Here is a 21,319-nt window from a genome sequence, read left to right as displayed (position 1 = left end):
CGCCTCCTGGACACCTTTGAGGACGAAGAGCCTCCTGAGGCTCGCCTTGATTGCTTCCCACCAGTATGTCGGGGACTCTGAGGGTTTTCCTGGTTCTCCAACCTTTGACCTTTGAAATCACTTTTGAGTTCCTTAGCATTTTTTGGGGTTAACAATTTCACGTTCAACTTCCATGTCACCCTGCCACCCTTCTGGTTTTCCTGTAAGTGACAGTTGGCCAGTAGAAGGCAGTAGTCAGAGAACACCAGCTTGGTGTCAGTGGATCTGACCGTGAATGCTCAGGACACAAACAGGAAGTCTATCCTCGAATGGACGGACCTGCTTAGTGTCAACCAGGTACTTGGCATTCCATTTGCAGGGTTCTGAAAACGTCAGACGACTTGGTGTCTCGCTTTCATCAGGAGTCTGGATGTGGCGTCCAGTTCACTGTAGACCCTGCCAAATTTTACCTGCCGCATTGATGATGCAGTTGAAGCCACAGAACGACTGACTTTGACACCACCAGCAACAGTGGGAGCTGCTGAAGGACGGTTAGTTGCTCGATGTTAAGAGGTATGCTTATTAACCAAGGGGAGAATTTTTGCACGTTGTCTGCTATGAGGAGGCGACTGCTCACCACCACCTTAACTTCAATAATGGTGAAGTTGCCTCCTTGCAGTAGAATACCCAGACCGAACAGTAGTTGTTTCCTCCTGACCAAATCGATGGCCAGTGGGACCACGAGCTGGACCATTGTCTGTAGCTGCTGAGGTGCAGCATCCTGCACTTCCAGAGGAACAGCAGGTCAGCTTTGATGTTGACCAGGTAACCCAAGGTCAAAACACGTTGCATTTTGGTTTAACACTACAGAAGTTAATAGAGGTAATTTTTAATACCATTTAAAGGCTTTGGATTACCAGACGAAAAGTCTATGCATGTGCAAGGTATGTTCCAGCAAGCCTGTGGTGTTTGAAAACAGTTGCACTCTCGCAGGGCTGAGATATCAGTCCTGCTCTGCAGGGCAGTGTTGGGGGGCAGTGGGTGATAGCATCGTGCACCTGGCATATTTGGATTGTCCTCACATGGAATTGTTTTCCGCTCTGTTCCTTGTCAAGGACATTGCTGCTCCCGGTTTTCCACAGCTGGGGTGCGCTAGTTGCATTGCTGCTCCCACTTTCCTGGAGTTGGAGTGCACTGGTTGTGTCACTCTTCCTGAAGTACCAAAGCAGGTGTTCCCTGGGCTCATTGCCACCCCCAGTGTTTCTCAGCTGAGGGCCCTTCGTCTTCTTTATCTCCTTGGTAGTTTGCTGCTTTTTTTTGTTGGTGGCTTCCTTATCAGAGGAGTTGCAGCCACTGGTACCTGTTTGGGACATCAGGCACTTCCTTCTGCTAGTTTGCACATTTTATTTTCCCTCCTTTGGTGCTTCCTTCTTTGTTTTTCCTTTTCACCATTTGCCACTACCCTTCTTGTTCTGCTGCTGCCTCCTCTTCCATCGATTCTACTTTCTCCAGAGGAGACTGAAGGGTTTGGTCAATTGCTGAAATGTCCTTTGCATTTTGATCACATGCCTTGCCCTATCTCCCACTGTCCTGTGCACTCAGCACCTTGGTGAAAGGTGGGGTTTGAATCTCCTTTGAGGCAGCCCTGTTTGTTGCTCCTGCTTTAATCAACTGTTTGTAGGTAGCACTGCAGTTTGGGCAGACCTTGTAAAGATGGCTGACCTTCCCACGCAGGTTGCAGCATTTGCTCTCTTTACCGTTCTTTGTTAAATGGCCTTCCTGTATGTAGTTCTGACAAAGTTGCGCTGCAGTTGACAGCCACTTGTCTGGTTTTGCCATGGGTGCAAATGACTCAGGGCTGCCCCCTACACCAGATAGCCTCAACTTTCTCCAGTGGTGATGCTGAAAGGAGGATGGAGGATGGCTCCGTTGAAGGTCACCCTGACCTGTTGTTTGCTGATTCAGTTTCTGAACGGTCCTTGACTTCTGTGCTGTTTCTAGTCAACTCAGTGTACCTGGTGAGGAATGTGAGCATACTCACTACAGGAATATCGGTGTTATACATGTGAAGGGTGAACACCTGGATCAGCTGCGATGTTTAAACAGAGGCTGCAAAGTGAGCATCAATATCAGTCCCTGGCTTCCTGAAGATCTTCAGAAGTTTGACACATCATGCGTTGTTTTTGAAGGTCACATCGAAATATCCATCGTTCGGGAAATCCTGGATGCAGAAGATGTTTGTGGCTTCAAATCCACAACACTCAAACAACACCTGCTTAGCGGAATAGGTCTGATCCATGGACATGCCTTTGTCCAATGATTTCACTGTCACACTGACAGTATTAAGGACCCCTTGATCTGGAGTTCAGGTACTTGCAGCAGCCACGGCTGAAACGTTGAGTCATTGCTTGAACACAATCTAGGTTAATGTACTACTTGAGGGAGTGTTACACTGTTGGAGGTGCAGTCTTTTAGACAAGGTATGAATCAAGCAAGGCTCCACCTTCCCATTCAGGTATATGAATAAGATCCAATGGCACTATTTAGAAGAATAGGCAAGGTATTCCTGGTATTTTGGCCAGTATGCATCCTTCAGCCAACATGGTTAAAAACAGTTTGTTATTATCACATTGCTCTTTGTAAGAGGTTTTTGTGTACAAATTGGCTATTGCATTCCCAAATTACAGCGGTGACTACACTTTAAAAGTAATACGACTTTTATAATTTATAAGCATTAACCTTTAATACTATAATTACCAATCCCTTTGCCTGTGTTCCAGGACATCATCATCATTTTATCTGCCCTGCCCTCCAACCTATCTCTGACCTTCTCTTTTGCTCCACCTGTCCCCCCCTCCTTTTTCAACACCATAAAACCCCATCACATTCCTATCTCTTCAGTTCTGAAGAAGTGACATTACACTTGAAACGATAACTTTGTTTCCCTCTCCACAGATGCAACCAGACCTGCTGAGATTTTCCAGCGCTTTCTGTTTTTATTACACTTCAAAAGTACTTTGGGTCATCCTAAGGTCATGAAAGTCTTTTTCTTTTATAACGCATGAAGGATATCCAATATTCAGAGTGATAAATGTTTTCATTTGTTTTGATAATTTTTTGTCATCCCCAATGCTATTTTTTGACATCCAGTCACTGTTCTTATTATGTTCAACTGATTGAACATAATTTTGGCTATGTTTGGTCTGTAGATGTGGAAGAGGAAGTTTACTGTAGCTAGATTTAACCAATTTAAACTTTGCATCAACCACTGTATTTCCAATCTTTAGCGATTTATACTCTTAATTAAAATTTGTGTTGACATTTAGTGATCCTTTCGACAAGGGATAGAAAGAATTTGTATAAGTGACTTTCATGACCTCAAGATACTTTAGAGTGTCTAACATCCAATGAGATACTTTTAAAGTGTATTCACTATTGTAATATAGAAAAGACAGCAGCCAGCATAACAAGGCCCCTCAAACAGCAATGTGACAATGACTAGATAATCTGTTTTAGTCATGTTGGTGGATGGATAGATATTGGCCAAGACACTAGGGAGAAATCCCCGGTCAACTTTGAACAGCACCATGAGATCTTTTACATCCACCTGAAAGGACAATGGGGTCTTTATTTTGAAAGGTGGCATCTTCGACTGCATAGAAAGATAACACCTTCAACTGTGCAACATTGCCCCATACTGCATTGGAGTATAAGTCTAGATTTTGTGCTGAAGTCTCTGGAATGGGGCTTGGATCTTTGTCACCTTTTGTCTCCAAAGTGAAAATGCAGCCAACTGTACCACAGCTGACATTGAAGCCTATTTAAGGAAAAATAAATCTAATTAGTAGATCACAAAAATATGTCTAGTAATTTATAAATTAAATTTAAAATATGAACAATTAAAAACCAATTTCATAACTTAGGGAGTTTTTACAAATAATAAAATTGACTTTGAGGCCATAAATGCAACCTGTGAAATACGCCCCCAATTTCCACATATTAAAATAGCGACATTGGAATAATTCTATAAAGTTGTTATATGAGTATTGCTGAAAAAAGGGACATGTCTAATTTTTTCATCTTGTACTCGTCGGGACACTCGCGAAAATACTAATATAAGGGGTAAAACAACAATTTATACTGCATGTGAAGAGAGTGCTGATTGGTTGGCAAGTGGCGTTGCCATGGAGAATGCACCACTGATGATGACAGACAGTTGACTGCCAAGCATTGTTTGAAATTTAAACCAGACAGCTTGACCCTGATTGGTCAAGGCATTGCCCTAAGAAATGTGTCAGTGAATGGCTGTCACTTATTTTGTTTACCTGAAACAGGCGCTGTGTATGTACATGTTCTTTCTGTCTGCAAAGAACAGGGCCCTATGTATGAATATATGTAGCTTCCAGTACACGCAAATGCGCCACATCGCGAGCCCAACTGACACTCAAATTGGTTGTCAGCGTAATTCTTAGCACATTGAGGATTATTTAGCAAATGTCCAATCGTGGAATCATATCTAATGTTGGACACTGTGTTTTGTGTTCCTCAGGGCAATGCCTTGACCATAGTGTCCAACATTAGATGTGATTGCATGATTAGACATTTGCTAAATAATCCTCAATGTGCTAAGAATTGTGCTGACAACCAATCTGAGTGTCAGTTGGGCTCGTGATGTGGCACATTTGCATATACTGGAAGCTACATATATTAATACAGAGGGTCCTCTTCTTTGCAGACAGAAAGAACATGTACATATACAGCGCCTGTTTCAGCTAAACAAGTGACAGCCATTCACTGACTTATTCCTCAGGGCAATGCCTTGACCAATCAGGGTCAAGCTGTCTGATTTAAATTTCAAACAGTGCTTGGCAGTTAACTGTCAGTGGTGCATTCTCCATGCCAACCAATCAGCACTCTCTTCACATGCGGTACAAATTGTTGTTTTCCCACTTATATTGGTATTCTTGCAAGTGTCCAGATGTGTGCAAGATGATAAGCTTCAACATGTCTCTTTTTTCAGCAATGCTCAAGTTCTGTACTACCAAAGTTGTTATTGTATATGAACTGTGTTACTCGTACTGCATCCAAATAAGTATACTTTTCATTTAATCTGGTTGGATTGCATGGCTTTTTATTGACATTATGAATCAATATAGTGACAGCCTAGTTTTTCTGTCACTTTTCAGTTTATTTATTGAACTGTTTTTGCACAGGTGCTGCAGAGGCTGCTTCCACTTCCTCCTCCTCCTCCTCTTCCAGTTTTGTGAATGGCGCTACCAGCAAAAATCTTCCTGCAGTGCAGACAGTTGCTCCAATGCCAGAGGATTCTGCTGAAAACATGAGGTTAAATTCAGTCTTTATTTTCTATCCTCATGAATTCTAATTTTGTTATGATACAGCTTTACAAAATGCAAAACTAGGATGACTGGAAGACACTTCTTTGGTTGAGTCGGTAAAAACATCGTCTAGAATGTCACTGAGCTCTGCAGACCAGAAAAATTGCAGTTTTGATCCCTGATCTTTACTTAGTTCCAGATCTCAGTTATGGTGGCAGCATAGATGCTGCAGTTGATCCCATTATCCGAAAGTTAGTGAAAGAAAAATAAAAGCAGGATTCCTCCTTGATATACAATGACCCCAATTTAAAAAGTTGTTTGTAGTTACTAAGGACTGACGAAATCGAGATCAGCTTTGATTTCCCCCTCCCACCACTCCCAGAATTGCATTACAATTATGTCGTCAGAACTCATTGCCTAGATTTACACATGAAGAATGACCATTTGAGACAATTACTGGAAGGCGTGAGTTCACATGGGAGACAGCATTTTCAGTAGAAGAGGGAAGACAAGGGGAAAAGAAAACTGCAATATTTGTTTTTATCCTTTTGTGTTTATGATAAGCACCCATGATTTTAAAGCTTGAGATACTCAGATCATACACATGAACTCTGATTCAAGTAGAACTTTTCAGGCAAACCCAAAATAATTACAATAAACAAAATTTCAAACTGCTGTTCATAACTTATGTAGTATAAACTTCCTTTAAGTAGATTGACTAAGAGTGATGAGAATGCAGAACTCATTGATTGAGATGAATAGCATAGATGCATTTAAAGCAGGCTTCTCCAACGTACGGCCCGCAGGTCGGATGTGGCCCTCAAGGCATTTTGGTCTGGCCCACCACTTCTTTGGACTCCAACCATTGAAGACTTAATGGACAGGCATTTGAAAATGCTGTGAGCCTGCTCATCCAATGACAGGCTGGTTTCTCCATGCATTGGCTGCTGATAGGCTCATGAGCCTATGCAGGGAGGAACCAGCCTGTGATTGGACGAGAGCCACGCAGTCTGTTGCCAGGTAAGTTTGAATTATCGGTTTCTGCCAGCAAAGCTTAGAGTGACTGGTAAGTACTCATGGGAGCAACTGCCATGAGCTCAGAGGAGAGGGGTGGCAGAGGGGGAATGGTGGGGTGGGAAATCTGAGGTCCAATCCGGCCCGGCATGGTCCGACACCCCCCACTTCCCCCCAGCCCTCAGCTGAAAAAGGCTGAGAAGCCACCTGAGGACTCCTGAGGTCTGGCATCGACCCCCCACTCCCCTCCAGTTGAAAAAGACTGAGAGGCAGCCACCATTATCAGTGACCTGGTTCTCCCTGCTTTCCCCTGGTTCTCCCTGCTTTTTCCCCTTCTCTCTGCTTCCCCCTGTTCTCCCCGCGTTCCCCCTGTTCTCCCCGCGTTCCCCCTGTTCTCCCCGCGTTCCCCCAGAAAACACCCACGTTCAGGCGCCTCTCAGCTTCAGGCCTCGCTCCTGGTCTCTCTCCCGCTCTCATTGCACCTACCCAAACCTCCCAACTCCAGCCGATTTACTGAGTGAAGGTGGGTGAGTGAGTGAATGTGAGGGTGGGTGGGAAAGTGAGTGTGAGAGTGTATATAGGTGAGTGAGTGAGGGTGAAGGTGGCTGAGTAGGTGAGGGTGAGTCACGGTGAGGGTGAGTGAGAGCATGAGTGTAAGGGTGGGTTGGTGAGTGAGTGAGAGTACGTAGTTAACACACAGACAACGTCCTTGAACCATGCAGTTGGTGGATTTTCAACTAAGATTGTCTGTTTCAGCATGATCCAATTTGTCTTGGCAAAACTCAGGTGTTGAAAACTCATCCATATGGATTTCTGACATCAATTTTATTGTAAATATGCAATCTGGAGACCTGACTGACCTAATGTTTACTGTTATTACCCATCCAAATATAGGACTGACATATAATGTTAGTTTGTGTGTGTGTGTGTGTGTGTGTGTCTGTGTGTGTGTGTGTGTCTGTGTGTTGTGTGTGTGTGTGAGAGAGAGAGAGGAGGTTGAGAGGGAGGGGTGTGTGTGTGTCTGGCTGGCTTATTCCCAGTCTTAGGATTTTCACTCACCCTCACACCCACACACCAACAGGCACTCTCACCCACACTCACAGTGGGTTTGGGTGTTATAGCACATCCAATGGTAAACGCTGAGCTGCTCAAATCCCAAAGGGAAACTTGAAACAACTGCCACAACTGTTTTGCAATTTGGAAATTTCGAGATGCGTGCCTTGAATTCAGTAGTAATAAGATCACCGAGTCTTATAGGTTTCTTACCAAACTAAATTAAACCTTAATTAAAAGAAGAAATGATTTTTAGCACACACACAAACCTACAAATTACTATTATGATAACTTCTAAATCAACTAGCTAATCTAACTCCCAGTTACACTTTCATTAAGGCAACTATAAGACACACAGAAAGAGCCAGACAAAGTAACACGCAATACCCTGAAACAGTTGAATTTAAAGTGAATTTTCTTAATTTCAGTGCTTTGTAGACAGCAGCTTGAGGCTGAGATGCTGAAGGCTTTTCACACTTGTTAGATCTTGGAATATCTCCCCTTACATACAACCTTCGCTCCTTTATACATATTTTCCCCTTGGAGTGCAAATTGCCATTGTTTCACTATGTCTTTGGACTTCTCCTCCCTAATAATAAATCTATCATAGTACCAATTTTACCAGTAATCTTTGGGGAAAATAAACACACTGTTTCTTAACTTCTCCTGGCTAGGTGTACTATTTCACTCCCTCTTTTAAATTCAAACTAGCTTAGTTTATTTAAAAATGCAAATGTTCCCTTTACACCTATGTTTACCTGCCTAACATTTTCAAATCTAGCTTATCTTCTGTTGTATCAAAGCCTTCAGACCAGCTGCCTTTAATTCAATTAAGTCTCACTCACTCACTCACACACACACAGACCCCGCTATTACTCTACAATAAATTCCAATAACATTATGAAAATTATTATATTTCCCTGACATTGGGTGCTGAGCACCCTGAGACTCGGAGTGAGCTAGACACGCAGACTCTCACCCTTTCACACTCTAATGGTTGTCTTTATTTATTACTCATTTTTAAAAAATTATCAATTCATTGTTGTGACTTTTTTTTCTCAGTAAATTGCTTCTTTTCATACATCGGCTTTTAAAAAAAATTCATTTTTAATGTTGTGCCAAACCTTAACTTTCTGAAATTCGCTCACCGGCCCCCTGAGTGTGAGAAAAATTGAAATGTGCCCCCCCCGCCACACACAAAAAGGTTGGACAAGCCTGATTTAAAGGGAAACTAGATAAGTACATAAGAAAGGAAGGAATAGAATGTGCTGACGGGGTGAAATGAAGCAAGGTGGCTCATGAACACAGGCATGGATCTATTGAACTGTTTCTGTGCTATAGCATTCTATGTAATTCTATGACTTGATGCAATTTTACTAGCTTTTTCTTTATTTCAAAACAGCATCACAGCAAAACTTGAAAGAGCCCTAGAAAAGGTTGCTCCACTGTTACGTGAGATCTTTGTGGATTTTGCTCCATTTCTTTCAAGGACTCTGTTGGGCAGCCACGGCCAAGAATTGTTGATCGAAGGTACAGGTGCTGTATAGTTAACTTTTATCTACATGGCGTCTATGTAACCTTTCTGAGAAATAGTTAATAGAATGGTTGCTGACTTTTGCATTTTACTTTGATGGTGGAGGGAATCAGGTACTGGAAAATTTCTGTCCTTTGAGAATTAAAATGTGGTCATTTACTTTTAAAATACATTTTGTTTCTTGGGTTGAGACAGTAGAGTGTGTTTTACCTTTTAGTCTCGTGACTTTTGCACTTTCAAACACTAAAAACCTTGCACCTATTTCTAGATATTTAAAGTTTAAGTGGAATTTTCCTCTAATCTGCATAATATCTGAATATTGCTTAATTTCTTTCTTGAGTTATACTTTTTAAATTAAAATGTGCCTTTTAAATCCTCACCATTTGTGAAATTCTGATGATAGACACAATGAGATGAGGTCATCTAAAAAACAATAATTAAAATATTTAGTTAAGCCTAAAAAGGTGTGTTGAAAAATTAAATCTACACAATTTTACTTAAAGCTCAAAACCCTGATCCTGTTCTGTACTGTTCCACTTGGGCTTTTCCGCCACAGATATGCTGCCAGTCCACTTTGTTCAAATATTTAGGGTGATAATTTTGTTGACAAATGCAAGCAATGGAGGAAAGAGACATAATTTTGACAATAGAATGCAACATGACAAAATGTGTGGATGACATCTTTACTCATGCATAAAATCCCCCCCTAACAGGGCTGTAGGTGTACCTAGACCACATGGACTATAGTGGTTCAAGAAAGTGGCTCGTCACCACCCTCTTGAAGGCAATTAGGGATGGGCAACAAATGCTGCCCTAGCTAGTGACACCCATGTCCTGTGAAAGAATGAAAAAAATCTAGTTGTAATATGGTAAAAATGTAAGGTACATTTTTTTGTGTTGTGGTTCATTCAAGATTGGACAACAGGAAGGCAGTTTGACACAAAGGATAATGGAGGGATTGAGAGAGATGGTGGAGCAGTAGATAAAAACAAAAAACTGCGGATGCTGGAAATCCAAAACAAAAACAGAAATACCTGGAAAAACTCAGCAGGCCTGGCAGCATCGGCGGAGAAGAACAAAGTTGACGTTTCGAGTCCGAAACGTCAATTTTGTTCTTCTCCGCCGATGCTGCCAGACCTGCTGAGTTTTTCCAGGTATTTCTGTTTTTGTTGTGGAGCAGTAGAGTTCAGTGTGGTGTGCATTTAGAAGATGACCTCGTGCCTGCCAATGATGGGACTGCTTGTAGGAAAAGAGACAGCCAAATAAAGACCCTTGGGTTCACCAGAGGTAACAACCATATAGGTGTGTTAAGAGAAGCCTTTGCTGGAGATGTTCTGATTACAAATTGATAAGTAAAAATGCAGCTGGGCGAGAGCTGTCCTACCAAGCTGGACAGTGAAACAGAGGCACTATAGTCGGACTGTGTCAAAGGCTGCAGGGGGAATGAGGAGGGAAAATTAGCTCTGGTCACAGGAATGGAAAATATTGATGCTTTTGATTAAAACTTTTTGTGTTCAAATAATGTAAAGGCTAATAAGTTTTTAATCAACATATTAACAGAGTGTGGCTAAGGATGATGAGGGCATCATCCTTAAAGACATAAGCAAGTGACAGTGGAATGAGCAAAACTAACCAACTTGTGCAATTCCTTTTTCAAAGCTTGGACCCAACCCATCTGGTCTTTCATATGAGACTTTAAACAGAGGCCCAGTATGCCTGCTTGGGGGGAGATGTAAGAGATCCCATGGAACTATTTAAAAGAGGAGCTATCCCCTGTGTCCTAACCATCATTTATCCCCCAATTCAACATTACAAAAAACAGATTATTTGGTCATTATCATATTTATGGGAGTTGGCCAAGTGCAAATTGGCTGCCCCATTTCCTGCAATACAACAATGACAACAATGAGAGACTGAGAGAAAGAGGTGGGGGGATAGAAAGACATGGAGAGGGAGACAGGGAGAGAGCGAGGCTGAGAGAGAGAGAGAGAGAGAGAGAGAGGCAGACCAAGAATGACTATACTTGCGAAAGTACATCATTGGCTGCAAAGAGCTTTGAGACATCAAAGCGATATATAAATGCTAGTATTTTTATTTTTTGAATTTTACTTTACTTTGAATATAATTTGAATTCAAGTTAATTATCCTCTTAAGAATCTTGTTTGTGAGACTAAAGGAAATAATGGAGAAGCTGCACTGGGATATTTAAGAATGGACACATAATAAACCTACCCCACAAAGATGGACAATAGATTAAAGGTGAAGACAAGTGGCGAACTATGTCAAATGCCATGCAGGGGCCAAAAAGGGAGAATGCACCATTGTTGTTGTAACAGAGCATATCATTTATAACTTGGACAAAGTGGTTGCTATGCTATGAATGAGGTGGCAACCAGACTAAGAGATTTGAACATTTTTGGGCGAGTGGGGTATGGACCTGCAAGGCAGGACTCCTTCAAGGAAAGGAAAAGAAAAGTAAAATACTACATTGCTGGAAACCTGAAATTTCACATATATGTTGATGGCATCTAGCTCTACATGGGCAAGGAAACCTCCTGCTGATTACCACGTACTGCCCTCCCTCATCTGATGAATCAGTGCTCCTCCATGTTGAACATCACTTGGAGGAAGGACTGAGGGTGGCAAGGATGCAGAATGTTCTCTGGGTGGGGGGCTTCAATGCCCATCATCAAAAGTGGCTCGGTAGCACCACTACTGATCGAGCTGGCTGAGTCCTAAATGACATAGCTGCTAGACTGGGTCTGCGGCAGGTGGTGAGGGAACCAACAAGAGGGAAAAACATACTTGATCTCATCCTCACCAACCTGTCTGGCGCAGATGCATCTGTCCATGACAGTATCATTAGGAGTGACCACCGCAGTCATTGTGGAAATGAAGTCCCGCCTTCACATTGAGGATACCTTCCATCATGTTGTGTGGTACTACCACCGTGCTAAATGCGATAGATTTCGAACGGACCCAGCAACTCAAGACTGGGCATCCATGAGGCGCTGTGGGCCATCAGCATCAGAATTGTATTCGAACACAATCTGTAACCTCATGGTCCGGCATATACCCCACTCTACCATTACCATCAAGCTAAGGGATCAACCCTGGTTCAATAAAGAGTGCAGGAGGACATGCCAGGAGCAGCACCAGGCATATCTAAAAATGAGGAGTCAACCTGGTGAAGCTATAACACAGGACTACTTGCATGCCAAACAGCATAAGCAGCTGTGATAGACAGAGATAAGCGATCCCACAACCAACGGATCAGATCTAAGCTCTGCAGTCCTACCACATCCAGTTGTGAATGGCGGAGGACAATTAAACAACTCACTGGAGGAGGAGGCTCCACAAATATCCCCATCCTCAATGATGGAGGAACCCAGCACAGCAGTGCAAAAGATGAGGCTGAAGCATTCGCAACAATCTTCAGCCAGAAGTGCCGAGAGGATGATCCATCTCGGCCTCCTCTGGAGATCCCCCACCATTACAGATGCCAGTCTTCAGCCAATGTGACTCACTCCATGTGACATCAAGGAACAGCAAGCGGAAGCACTGGATACTACAAAGGCTAAGGGCCCTGACAACATTCCGGCAATAGTACTGAAGACTTGTGCTCCAGAACTTGCCACGCTCCTCGCCAAGCTGTTCCAGTACAGCTACAACACTGGCATCTACCTAGCTATGTGTAAAATTGCCCAGGTTTTTTCCTGTACACAAAAAGCAAGACAAATCCAACCTAGCCAATTACCGCCCCATCAGTCCACTCTCCATCATCAGTAATGTAATTGAAGGGGTCATCAACAGTGCTACCTAGCACCACTTGCTTAACAATAACCTGCTCACTGATGCCCAGCTTGGGTTCCACAGTGGCTACTCAGTTCCTGACCTCATTACAGCCTTGGTTCAAACATGGACAAAAGAGCTGAACTCCCGAGGTGAGATGAGAGTGACTGTCCTTGACATCAAGGCAGCACTTGACTGAGTGTGGCATCAAGGAACCCTAGCAAAACTGGAGTCAATGGGAATCAGGGGGAAAACCCTGCATTGGTTGGAGCCATACCTAGTACAAAGGAAGATGGTTGTGGTTGTTGGAGGCCAACCATCTCAGCTCCAGGACATCACTGCAGGGGTTCCTCAGGGTAGTGTCCTAGGCCCAACCATCTTCAGCTGCTTCATCAATGACCTTCCTTACATCATAAGGTCAGAAGTGGAATGTTTGCTGATGATTGCACAATGTTCAGCACCATTTGCAACTCCTCAGATACTGAAGCCATCCGTATCCAAATGCAGCGAGATGTGGCCAGTATTGAGGCTGACAAGTGGCAAGTAACATTCGCACCACACAAGTGTCCGGCAATGAACATCTCCAACAAGAGAGAATCCAACCATTGCCCCTTGATGTTCAATTGCATTACCATCACTGAATCCCCCACTATCAACATCCTGGGGGGGATAGCATTGACCAGAAACTGAACTGGACTAGCCATATAAATACTGTGGCTACAAGAGCAGGTCAGAGACTAGGAATCATGTGACGAGTAACTCACCTCCTGACTCCCCAAAGCCTGTCCACCACCGACAAGGCACAAGTCAGGAGTGTGATGGAATACTCCCCACTTGCCTGGATGAGTGCAGCTCCTACAACACTGAAGAAGCTGGACACCATCCAGGACAAAGCAGCCTGCCTGATTGGCACCACATCCACAAACATTCGCTCCCTCCACCACCGACGCACAGTGGCAGCAGTGTGTACCATCTACAAGGTGCACTGCAGGAATTCACCAAGGCTCCTTAGACAGCACCTTCCAAACCCACTACCACCTAGAAGGACAAGGGCAGCCGATTGACGGGAATACCACCACCTGGATTTTCCCCTCCAAGTCACTCACCATCCTGACTTGGAAATATATTGCCGTTCCTTCAATGTTGCTGCGTCAAAATGCTGGACCTCCCTTCCTAACAGTGCTGTGGGTGTACCTACACCATGTGGACTGCAGCGGTTGAAGAAAGCAGCTCACCACCATCTTCTCAAGGGCAACTAGGGATGGGCAATAAATGCTGGCCCAGCCAGCAAAGCCCACATCCCATGAATGAATTTAAAAAAATCATCACAGTCCTTCTCAACTCCTCCACTGTTGCTAAATTATCAGACTGCTTGTCTGATATCCATTACCGGATGAACATAAATCTCCTTCAATTAAATATTGGGTAGACCGAAACCATTATCTTCAGACCCTGCTGCAAACAGAGCGCGGTCCCACTCTGACATTTGTCTGAGGCTTAACCAGACCAATATAACTTAGTGTTATATTTGACCTCTGAGCTTCTGACTGCATATCTGCTCCAATGCTAAGACTGCCTATTTCCACATCTGTAACGTTGCTGGACTCCATCCCGCCTCATCTCAAATGCTGCTGAAAACCTCATCCAAATGCACTCCTGGCCAGATGCCCAAAGTACACCTTCTGTAAACTTGAAGTCATTCAAATCCCTGCGGCCCATTTCCTTAATCACACATAGTCCTGTTCACCCATCACCTCTGTGCTTGCTGATCTACATTAGTTCTCAGTTGAGCAATGCCTCGGTTTTCAAACTCTCGTCCTTGTTTTTAAGATTTTCAAAAAAGAGTCTTCATTTTAAAGAAGAGCGCGGAGAGTGAGGAGTCTTCATTCCAAAAAAGAACACGGAGAGCGAGGACACTTCATTTCAAAGAAAAATGCGGAGAGCGAGGAGACTTCGTTTTTTAGAGAGCGAGAGCAGGGAGACTTCATTTCAAAAAAGAGCACAGAGAGTGAGGAGACTTCATTTCAAAAAAGAACACGGAGAGCGAGGAGAAGAATTTCAAAGAAGAATGTGGAGAGCAAGGAGACTTCGTTTCAAAGAAGAATGTGGAGAGCAAGGAGACTTCATTTATAGAGAGCGAGAGCAGGGAGACTTCATTTCAAAAAAGAACACGGAGAGCGAGGAGACTTCGTTTCAAAGAAGAATGTGGAGAGCAAGGAGACTTCATTTGTAGAGAGCGAGAGCAGGGAGACTTCATTTCAAAAAAGAACACGGAGAGCGAGGAGACTTCATTTCAAAGAAGAATGTGGAGAGCGAGGAGACTTCATTCATAAAGAACATGGAGACTTCATTTCAAAAATGAGCATGGAGAGCAAGGAGACTTTATAAAAGAGAGCAGTGAGTGGGGCGACTTCATTAATAAGGATAAAAACAAAAAGCTAAAAGCTACTGCGGATGCTGGAAATCCAAAACAAAATAAAAACAGAATTACCTGGAAAAACTCAGCAAGTCTGGCAGCATCGGCGGAGAAGAAATCAGTCAACGTTTCGAGCCCTCATGGTTCTGCTGAAGGGCCATGAGGGCTCGAAACGTTGACTGATTTCTTCTCCGCCGATGCTGCCAGACTTGCTGAGTTTTTCCAGGTAATTCTGTTTTTATTTTGTTTTCATTAATAAGGAGCTTGGAGAGCAGGGAGACTTTAATAGGCAGTGCAGAGAGCGGGGAGATTTCTTTAATAAGGAGAGCGGGCAGACTTCATTTATAAAGAGTGTGGAGAGCAAGGATACTTCATAAAGAGTGTGAGAGGGAGAGAGCAGTGAGACTTCGTAAAAAGATGCGAGAGGGAGAAAGCGAGCAGCAAGACTTCATAAAGAACAAAAGAGGGAGAGGAGGAGATGATTGGTGAGTGACAGGTGAGTAAACACTTTATATAAAGTTTAAGGTATGTCAATGCAGTTCGGCCATGTGGACTGTGCACCCTGAAGCATGTGGGAAGTCGTGGAGGCACAAAGTGCCCTCAATGAATACATCAGTAGGAAGTGTCACCGGCTGCAGAAACTTGAGCTCCGGGTTGCGGAACTTGAGCGGTGGCTAGAGTCACTGTGGTACATCCGAAAGGCTGAGGATTACATGGATAGCACGTTTATAGAGGTGGTCACGCCGCAGCTAAGACGTACACAGGTAGAGAGGGAATGGGTGACTGCCAAAGTATCTAGGAGAAACAGGAAGGTAGTGCAGGAATCCCCCGAGGCTGTCTCGCTCTCTAACTGCTTTTTCATTTTGGATACTGATGAGTGAGATTATTCCTCAGAGGAGTATAGCAAGAGCCAAGTTCGTGGCTCCACAGGTGGCTCAGCTGCACAGGAGGGGAGGTGGAAGAGTGGAAGTGCTATAGTGGTAGGGGATTCCATAGTTAGAGGAGCAGACAGGTGTTTCTGCAGCCATAGATATGACTCTAGGGTGGTATGTTGCCTCCTTGGTGCCAGGGTCAAGGTCTAGTGAGCATATGAATAGGAAGATTGAGCAGTTCAATACGTGCTGGAGAAGTGGAGTAAGAGGGGAGGGCTTTAGATTTCTGAGGACTGGTTTTGGGGCAGGAGGGACCTGTACAAGAAGGATGGGTTACACCTTAATGAGACTGTGACTGATGTTCTTGCGGGGAGGCTTGCTAGTGCTGTTGGGGAAGTTTAAATGAGATTGGCAGGGGGAATGGAACCTGTGGGGAAATTCGGAAAGAGGAGAAAAACTGGCAGTGGGAAGTAGTGAAGTATTATCTGATAAGGAGGATATATCAGAGAGTAATATCAAGGTAAATAGAATACTTGGAGAGTTTGATAGAGCTAGAGTAGCCTACAGTAAGTCATCAGTTGAGGTCAGAGCAAGGGGGAAAGTTAAAAATCCTAAATCAGGATTAATGTGCATGTGTGTGAATGCACGGAGTGTAGTTAATAAGATTGGTGAACTGCAGGCACAGCTTGACAAAAGGAATTATGATATTATTACTATAACAGAAACCTAGCTCAAAGGAGGGCAGGACTGGGCATTAAATATTTCTGGCTACAAGGCAGGAGAGACAGGAAGGAAGGAAAAGGGATTTGAGGGGAGCAGCAGTATTGATTAAGGATGGAATTACAGCACTGGAGAGAGAGGATGTTCCAGATGGGTCAAGGACGGAATCTCTGGCTGGAGGTAAGGAATGAAAAAGGTGTCATAAAATTGATCGGTGTATTATATAGACCACCAACTAGTGGAAGGATGTAGAGAAACAAATTTGCAAAGAAATTGCAGAGAGTTGCAAGAATTATAGAACAATTATAATGGAGGATTTCAATTATCTGAATATAGACTGGGATAGGAATAGTGCAAAGGGACATGAAGGGCAAGAGTTCCGGGAGTGTGTTCAAGATAATTTTCTGCAGCAGTATGTTTCCGATCCAATGAGAGAGCAGGCACTGTTGGACCTGGTTCTGGGGATGAATTGGCCCAAGCGGGTCAAAGTGGGAGAGCATTTAGGGGCAGTGACCATTGTATCATAAGATTTAGGTTGGCCAAGGAGAAGGACTAGGAGCAACCAGGGCAGGGATAATTAATTGGATAATTAATTGTGACCCCATCTAATAACTTTGGTGGGATGAGAATGCAATGAGTTGAGTGAGTTGGAATCAAATGTTGGCAGAAAATAAGATGGCTGAACAATGAGCCACGTTCAAAGAGATAGTATTGCAAGCAATGTCAAGGTATATTCCCTTGAAGGGGAAAGGTAGAACAAATAAATATAGAACGCCCTGGATGACGAGAGAGATAGAGGTGAAGATGAAAAGGAAGTACACGCATGACAGATGTCAGGTTGAACATACAATGGAGAATCAGGCTGAATATAGAAGGACCAGATGAGAAATGAAAAAATGAATCACAATAGCACGGAGGGAGCATGAAAAGGGACTAGCAGCTAACGTAAAAGGGAATCCCAAGTCTTCTATAAGTATAGAAATAATAAAAGGGTGGTAAAAGAAAGAGTAGGGCTGATTAGGGATCAAAGATCACTTGCATGTGGAGGCAGAAGAAGAAGTAGGCGGGGGTATTAAATGAGTACTTTGCATCCCTCTTTACAAAGGAAGAGGGTGCTACCCAGATCAAGGTGAGAGAGGAAGTAACTGGTACACTCAAGGAATTTACAATTGAGAAGGTATTAGAGAGGCTATCTTTACTTAAAATTGATGATACCAGGACCGGATGAGGTGCATCCGAGGAAAGTGAGGGAGGTGAGAGTGGAAATTTCAGAGGCACTGGTGATAATCTTCCAGCCTCCCTTAGACACAGGGGTGGTGCCAGAGGACTGGAGAATTGCGAATGATACACTCTTGTTCAAAAAGGAGTGTAAGGATAATGCCGGCAATTACAGAACAGTTAGTTTGACTTCAGTAGTAGGGAAACCTCTGGAGATCATGGCTCGGGACAAAATCAATAGTCACTTAGACTGATGCGGGATAATTAAGGAAAGCCAGCGTGGATTCATTAAGGGAAAATCGTGTTTAACTAGCTGGAGTTTTTTGAAGTAACAGATAAAGTTGATAAGGACAATGTTTGTTGATGTGGTTTTTATGGATTTTCAAAAGGCATTTGATGCAGTGCCACACAATAGACTTGTGAGCAAAATTCTAGGTCATGGAATAAAAGGGAGAGTAGGCACTTGCAAAATAAATTGGCTGAGTGACAAGAAACAGAGTGTAGTGATAAATGGTTGTTTTTCAGATTGGAGGAAGCTCTGTAGTGGAGTTCCCCAGGGGTCAGTGTTGGGCCCTTGCTCTTCTTGATACATATCAATGACCTAGACTGTGGTGTGCAGGGCATGATTTCAAAATTTGCGGATGATATAAAGATTAGAAACATTGACAACTGTGATGAGGGCAGTCTTGAACTTCAAAAGGACATGGACATATTAGTGGGTTGGGCAGACAAATGTCAGATGAATTTCAATGCAGAAAGGTGTGAGGTGATTCATTTTGGCAGGAAAATATGGAGATACAGTATACAGTAAAGGGAGAAACTTTAAAGGAGGTGCAGGAACAAAGGGACCTCCGTGTATCTGTACATAGGTCATTGAAGGTGGCAAGGCATGTTGAGAGAGCAGTTAATAAAGCATATCGTATCCTAGATTTTATTAATAGGGGCATTAAGTACAAGAGTAAGGAGGTCATGTTAAACTTTTAGAAGACACTAGTTAGGCCTCATCTGAAATACTGCATCCAGTTCTGGGCGCCATACATGAGAAAGAGTGTGAAGGTATTGGAGAGAGTACAGAGGAGGTTCACAAGAATAATTCCAGGGATAAACAACTGTAGCTATGAGGATAGATTGGTGGGGTTGGGTCTGTTTTCCTTGGAGAAAAGAAGGCTGAGAGGAGACTTGATAGAAAATTGTGAGAAACTGTTCCCACTCAAGAGAACATCAAGAACTAGAGGGCATAGATTCAAAATTATGGGCAAAAGGAGTAAAAGTGAGGTGAGGAAAATTTTTTTTACCCAGAGGGTGGTTGGAGTCTGGAACGAGCTTCCTGAAAGGGTGGTTGAGACAGGTTTGATCAAGATATTCAAAAGGGAATTGGATTGCTATCTGAAAAGGCAGAATGTGCAAGGTTACGGGGATAAGGCAGGGGAGTAGGATAAGGTATAATGCTCTTTCAGCGAGCCAGTGCAGACTCGATGGGCTGAATGGCCTCCTTCTGCACTGTAAAGATTCTGTGAATCTCTCCGTGGCTTTGCCACTCACTATCTCAGTAATCTCCTCCAATGCCACAATGCTGTTGAGATATTTGTTCTTACCTTATTATGGCCTCTTGAGCATCCCCAATTTTAGTTATTCCAGCATGGGAATAGTTGCATAATAGTGGTGTTACTGAACTAGTAATTCAGAGACCTGGACTAATGCTCTGGAGATATGAGTTTAAATCCCACCACAGCATCTGGGGGATTTAAATTCAATTAATTAAATAAATCTGGAATAAAAAGCTAGTTTCAGTAATGGTGACAATGAAACTACTGAATTGTGTAAAATTACATCTGCTTCACTGATATTCTTTAAGGAAGGAAATCTCCCGTTCTTATCTGGTCTTCATCCTAGATGTGTCTCCAGACTCAAACAATGACTCCCAAGTGCCCTCTGAAATGGCCTAATTAGCCACTTAGTTGTATCAAATCACTACAAAATGGTAGAATAAGAATAAAACTGAATAGGACAAAGACACACCCTGTAAAGTCCTCCTCGCTAATATTTGGGAATTTGCGCTATAATTGGGAGAGCTGTTCCGCAGACTAATCAAGCAACAGTCTAACATAGTCATACTCACAGAATCATAAATTACAACCAATATCCCAGATGACTCCATCACTATCTCTGGGTATGTCCTGCCCCACTGCACAGTGATATACAGTCAGGAATGGCTCGAAGTCTTAAGGCACCAGGTCAAACAAGATCAACAGCAAGACTTCAGGCAAGGAAATCTCCTGCTAATTCCCACTCACTGCCATCCCTTAACTGATGAATTAATATTCCTCCATGTTGAGCGCCACTATGAAGAAGCACTGAGGGTAGCAAGGGCACAGAATATACTCTGTGTATATACTGCTCAGCACCCATCATCATGACATGGCATGACATGTGTCAGGTGGATCAAATCCGCAAGGGAAACTTGATCACGCAACTGTTTTGCAATTTGTATTTTATTTCGAAATGCATGCCTTGAATTCAGAAGTAATAAGACTACCACGACTTCAGAGGTTTTTTAGAAAACTAAATTAAACATTTATTAACAAAAGGAAAGATTTCAAGCACATAAATAGGTCTACCAAATACTATTATAACAATTCTAAAAACCCCCAATTAATCTGGTTCCCAGTTATAACTCCGTTAAGGCAACAGTAAAAACAAATAGATTTAAACAGACCCAGGCAAAGCAACTTGACACCCTGGACAGTGATATTCAAAGTGAGTTTTCTTAGCTTTGATTCCTTTAGACAGCAATTTGATGCACAGAGTCTGGAGGCTTTTCACACTGTGTAAGATCTTAGAATGCATTCTCCTCTTACACATGGTCTCATCTCCTTTATACATGTTTCTCCCTTTTAATGAAAATTCCATTGTTCCGATATGTCTTTGGAACCTTACCCTTCTCGTAATGGCTTAACTTCTTCTGGCTAGGTGTAATAACTTACCATCTCTTTGAAACTCAAACTACTGTGGTTTATCTAAAAAAGCAAATTTTCCTTACGCCTCACATTCTAAAACTTCAGTCATGTTTATGTATTTAGCATTTCAAACCTAGCTACGATTTGATGACTTGAAATCTCCAGACCAGCTGCCTCCAATTCAATTAAATCCCCATGCATACACACAGAGAAACTAATCCAAACCCCACTATTAATCTACTTATTAATATTAATATTAATCTCAATAATATTATGAAAATTATTATATTTCCATGACACACCACTTTTGAACGAGTTGGCCGAGTCCTGAAATACATAGCTTGAGACACTGGACCTCTGGAAGGTGATGAGAGGACCAACAAAAAAGAAAATCCTACTTGACCTTTTCCTCACCAATTTACTTGTTG

At 42.9% G+C, this 21,319-nt stretch overlaps 1 protein-coding gene across 2 annotated transcripts in view; it reads left to right on the top strand.

Annotated features, from left to right (window-relative positions):
* nbeaa (neurobeachin a) overlaps positions 1-21,319 on the top strand; it is a 1,012,857-nt gene that overhangs the window by 421,910 nt on the left and 569,628 nt on the right. For both annotated transcript variants that reach the window (XM_078545316.1, XM_078545315.1), the window contains exons 32-33: positions 5,193-5,322; positions 8,785-8,912. In XM_078545316.1, coding sequence (XP_078401442.1) covers positions 5,193-5,322; positions 8,785-8,912 — 258 coding nt within the window. The remainder of the gene's footprint in view (positions 1-5,192; positions 5,323-8,784; positions 8,913-21,319) is intronic.

Source organism: Cetorhinus maximus, chromosome 7 (assembly GCF_964194155.1).
Source record: "Cetorhinus maximus chromosome 7, sCetMax3.hap1.1, whole genome shotgun sequence".
NCBI lineage: Eukaryota > Metazoa > Chordata > Chondrichthyes > Lamniformes > Cetorhinidae > Cetorhinus > Cetorhinus maximus.
Note: the sequence above shows the minus strand (reverse complement) of the source record. Positions and strands in the feature narration are given on the sequence as shown.